Source organism: Gigantopelta aegis, unplaced genomic scaffold, assembly GCF_016097555.1.
Source record: "Gigantopelta aegis isolate Gae_Host unplaced genomic scaffold, Gae_host_genome ctg1618_pilon_pilon, whole genome shotgun sequence".
NCBI classification, from domain to species: Eukaryota; Metazoa; Mollusca; class Gastropoda; order Neomphalida; family Peltospiridae; genus Gigantopelta; species Gigantopelta aegis.
The window spans coordinates 95,847-101,528 of NW_024532771.1; the positions used below are offsets into that span (position 1 = coordinate 95,847).

General features: G+C 30.4%; 1 protein-coding gene across 1 annotated transcript; it reads right to left on the bottom strand.

The window, feature by feature from the left end:
- Window positions 1–1,363: 1,363 nt before the first annotated feature.
- Window positions 1,364–4,728, bottom strand: LOC121391080 (spermatogenesis-associated protein 4-like). Its single transcript, XM_041522832.1, has 6 exons — window positions 4,652–4,728; window positions 4,479–4,608; window positions 4,071–4,189; window positions 3,633–3,729; window positions 3,272–3,340; window positions 1,364–1,408 (listed from the first exon to the last, which is right to left on the bottom strand). Exons 1-6 carry the CDS (start codon window positions 4,726–4,728, stop codon window positions 1,364–1,366), a joined length of 537 nt encoding a protein of 178 aa, XP_041378766.1.
- Between the last annotated feature and the right edge of the window lie 954 nt (window positions 4,729–5,682).

Consider the following 5,682-nt stretch of genomic DNA (forward strand, 5'->3'; position numbering starts at 1 on the left):
AAATTAAATATTAACACAACAGACAATCACATAAGCTCACTAATGTCAGCTGTTTATATTACATTAATAACAACACAATAACACTGATTGATAGCAAACACACTAAGAGTAACACATAACAATTAACAAAGTTAATGAAATAGCAGGTCACAATTTAAATGTTTAATGAGAAGACCTGTCATACCTAACATGACACAAGTGACTATTAACAGGAAAATAACCAAATAACAGCAGCTGTACATGATCTATGTTTCAATCTCTATTTTTGATTATGTACTGTCTCTTAAGTCACATACTCCTCTCATTTGGTATTATATTGTAGAAATACTTGTACACTGATAGATTGGACCGATCACACTTAAAGTTTCATCAGCAAAATAACTAAATTTTAAAGCACAGGAAGAACACTTCAATTTGATTGGTCAATTCCAAGACTCATACATGAATAAGAGGAGTTTGGAAATAACTCTTATATGTAAAAGGGCACTATATTTTGTTAAATGTATTAGTAGGGAGAGAGAGAGAGAGAGAGGCAACAGCTATAAAATAGAGGGTCTACATTATAAATGCATAATTTATTCAACTATAAATTTAATTGTTGCGTTCTGTAGACAAAACTATGAATCGTAGACATTTTTGTGGCCGATGAAATATTAAATGTATTAATTATAATTTTATTATGCACACCTACCAATGCTATATAAAGTAACCACCTGTATTAATTTAAATATAAATATTATTTTTTATTTTGGCATACGTTAGTTAAACTTGTAAATAATACTGCTGAAACTGAAGCACTACTTGTAGTGTAATTCTCACCAGAGATTTATATGACATCATATTATGTACATTATATCACAATTATGATAAAGTCATTATAATTTTGGATTATTGCCAGAACAAAACTACCTCCATTCTCTCTCTCTCTCTCTCTCTCTCTCTCTCTCTCTCACCTTTATCATGACACTTTAAGTGTCTCTTCAGTTCACTTGGTATACTAAAGGAAGATGTACAACCATCTTGAGTACAACTGTAAGAGAAGAGAGAAAGAGAGAGAGAGAGTGAGTAAGTGAGATACAACATTACCATTACTTACATGAAGGGTTTTTTCCCATGCACATTAGCTAAATGAGTAAGAAGTTCTTTGTTTCTTCTTAAAACTTGAATCACAGTCTTTCTCTTCACACTACACAAAACAAAGAAAATTCAAAGACAAAGAAGACACCATCTAAAAAGTTTTAATTGTTCTTTCAATTTTTATAACATACTATAAGCAGCTGACACTATTATCCATGAGCAGCTGGTTATATAATTTACCTTATATGGTAATGGATCTTCATGGGTTTTTAAGTGACGCTTTAGATTAGATGGGATAGAATAGACACGCCCACAACCAGGCTGAGGACAACTAGAATAACACAGAGATCAAAATATCATTAAACAACAAATGCCCATACATAAAATAGTACTTGCTTAAAATATTGTTATGATGAACTTTTGGGTTGGAATTTTAAGTTGATAAATAATATATGTACTTTCTAGGAAATCTCTTATAACAAATCATAACAATTACATATTTATTTTTGATTGATGTAAATAATTTGAAATAACTTAATAATATAATAATAATTAAATATTTTTATTATTTATATTCTATATATTATTGATAAGGTTCATTGAGTGTGAAAGAATAAAATAGTAATATTAGACAATCCTATCATGTCATTTACTTAGAATGGATATTGTGGTATTCAAAGTACTATCTGTGTTTTTGTAAACAGATTGCAGCTGCTGTTACTATGTCAATCTATTGTACACTAATTATTACATAATTCCTTTAAAATGGCTTCCTTGGATTGTAATTCAAATTATTCGGAAGGGATGGGAGACATAGGAATTCCAATATTTCCCTCCACCTTCTTCATGAACCCCAGGTAAGGGTTCCTGTAATATTCGTGTTATATTTATATACTTACACGTATTTCTTATCTTGATTGTGAGCTGATGAGATATGTCTTCTCAAGTGATAAGATCTGATATAAGCCTTGTCACACCCATTATGGGTACAATGATATGGACGCTGTAGAAGAAGAGGCACATACCCATATGTTAGTGTTTATTTGATTGAGACCCATACTTGACAATGTACATATTAATATGGTGTGAGTAGACTCATGTCTATACTATTGTCATCTTAACTTTAAATGAGATTGTAACAGTAATGAAAACATTTTAAAAATATATATTTTAATTGACAAAATACATTTTTTTCAACTGTTATAACCTCATTTAAAATCACATTACACGAGATAATATGCCAATAGAGTTCATCTGAGACTTGTAAAAACCCATGCTATAGTGTTATTACAGACAGAAACCCCAACCATTTACATTTCTCTTTTCATTATTCCATTTATACAAAGTATTGGTATCTCACCTCTCCTGTATGTATACACTCGTGCTCTCTAAGACGCCATGCTTTGGTAGCTCTCAAAAACATCCAGGAAAAATTACATTTGTAGAGAGCAACCATCTATTGTATTCTAGGCCACGTGGTTACTCTAATTAAACGTACCATATTGTGAATTTACTGTAAATAAGTATTATATTAATTTTGAAAGCTCACACCATTATTAGAAAAAAGTAGTATTTATGATAAATATTGGTTGGTTGTGTTTGTATGCCACTTTGACTTCTTCTATTTCTGTATAGAATGAAAAAGATATTGTATTAATATTTTTAAACTAAAATATTCACTTTATTTTCATTAACACAAATACATTTAACGTTAGATGGTCAATGAACATATACTGTATATAGTATTTTAGAAGCTTGTACCTTCATCATGTGATGTTTATGATGTTTAGGTGGTGATGTCTTTGGTTTAGCTTTGACTTCACTAAAAAACGTTCTACAATGAAAAATACAAGCAATATTGCCCAGCAATGTAGTATAATATAACTGTACATGTACTGTAGTATAATTGGTATAATATAGCACTGTAGTAGTAATATAACTGTACCTTGTACTGTAGTATAATAGTATAATATAGCACTGTAGTATAATAGCTTAACTGTAAACGTACTGTACTGTAGTAAATAGTATATAATATAGGACTGTAGTATAATATAACTATACCATGGATCATCACTGACCTGGATAGACTTCTTTCTCGTGTTTCTTATGTAATATATGTGATTCTATAATAGTCTGAGCCTAAATACAAACAAGTATACTGGAATATACTGATATATGTATGTAGTATACTGACCTTTATCATGCAAGTGATTCGATCAGGCTCCATTTCAAGTTCACTGTTAGCAATATTAGTTTTAATGGCCTATGAAAAATCATTAATCAAAAAAAACAACTGTACTAGTTATTAATAACATTATAAGTACTGATAATCACTATAATCTAGTGAGGTTATAATATAATGTTAACTAACTATTATCAAGTATCACTGCATATAACATTAGCACAAGTATCACTGCATATAACATTAGCACTTGAATGCATAGCAACTGTTTCTATACAAGTGATTGTTTGAAATTCATTTGTGCATTAGGAACCACTTATGGTCATATATATATTAGTATAAATAGTGATAATAATCATCATAAATGATATACCTGTGAAGTAGTAGATCTAGCATAAGGTGGTAGTTGAGTTTGATATGTACTGTCAGTAAAATCTTCAGGAGTTGTTTTAGATGGTACATATCTCAATCTAATATAATATATGTTGAGATGTATAGTATATGTACATGTAGCAATTGTTATGTAGTAATATGTACGTGTATAATATGTTTATAATATAATAGTAATAGTCAGTTATAATTGATTGTCAATAATGTTTTGTAATATAACAATGCATGCTTAGTCTGAGAATTAGTTCCTAGAATCACCTTAAAATAATTTATTCAAATATGAAAAAACAAATGGACGTAAGTGTATGTATGTGTGTGGGTGGGGTGTGTGGGTGTGTTGGTGGGTGGAGTAGATAGATGAAATAGTAAATAGTTAAGTAGATGAAGATAAAGACTGACAGAAAACTAACAAGTTTCTTACTCTTTTAAAGTTAATAGTGTATACATTCTTTCCAGTAGTAATTTAGCTGCTCCTGGTTTACAATGTATAGTCCCTTCAATATAGTCCTTAGAAATATCTAACTTCTCACGAGTAAAGAACTAGGAGAAAGAGAAATAACCAAAACATTGAGTATCAATTTATTAAATAACCAAAACATTGAGTATCAATTTATTGTAGATATATCCTGGATATTACTAACTATATATGAATCTATCTCTATAAATCTACCTGTCCCTTCTTATTAGTTTTGTTTATGTATCTATTTACATAATTTTATCTATTTAAATCTATTCATGTCAGTCATTTCTGCATTCATTCATCTGTCCGCCTATCAATCCATCCATTTATCTATTCATCCATCTGTTTGTAGGTCTATCATCCATTTACCCTTTCTAGCTGTTGCCAATTTCCTTGTTTAGCTTGTACAGAAGTCCCATTAGTAAATGAGTGCATTTGTAAATCATGAGGATAATACCAGGCAAATATCTCAGCTACCAGATAGCCATTTGAAAAATCCCTAATAAAACACCTAGACAGATATTTAAGGAAATAAAACTAACCGCCTAACGTTCTTTATAGGGTGAGTGAGATCTAGACTTTGTAGCCATTTGATAACTTCTCTTGGAAGGCCACTCATTCCTATTCCAGCCTGAGGGTTTGTATCTGGTCGCTATGGCAACACATGTACACGTGATCAACATGGCCTCTGCAGTAATGAGTAGTAGTAGTGCTGCTAGTGAATTTTCTTCTAAAGTTTTGGAGGCATGCGAAGCAGGAGAGGCATTTATTTAAAGAGTTCTATACTACCATGGACAAGAGAAGAAATGTAAATTATTCCAATATGTAAACCTGTCTCCATTATTAGTCTAGTTGGCCATCCTCCATTGATCCATCTATTGAACAATCCATCTATCTATTGATGCATCTACTGTGATCCATCAATCCATTTAGCTATCCATCCATCTATTTATTAATTCACTCCTTCATCCATTCACTTGTCCAACCATATTCATTTGTCCATCCATCCATTCGTTCATTCATTTGTCCATTCACTAAATCCCTCTATAATTTATACTGTTAATGTTATCTATTACATTAGCTCTTACCTGGTTTCTATTCTGATGGTTCATTTATGGTCTGGAATGGTCCACTCGTACACAGGTTCTACAGATATTAGTACATTTTATCAAAGTCTACCATCAAAGTGAACATGAAGTAACATCATTTGATTGTCAACCAGTACCAGGTAAGTTAATATATCTTAACTATTAATACAGTATTGTCAATATACCTTAATACTAACTATTAATACAGTATTGTTAATAACTTACTATTAATACAGTATTGTCAATATACCTTAATACTAACTATTAATACAGTATTGTCAATATACCTTAACACTAACTATTAATACAGTATTGTCAATATACCTTAATACTAACTATTAATACAGTATTGTCAATATACCTTAATACTAACTATTAATAGCATGTACTAAATTTAGTGATTGTTTAAAAATAATGTTCAGATTACCTACCACGTCTTAATTTTAGCAATTCTCCTAGTCATTTCGCTATATAATTTAATAAAT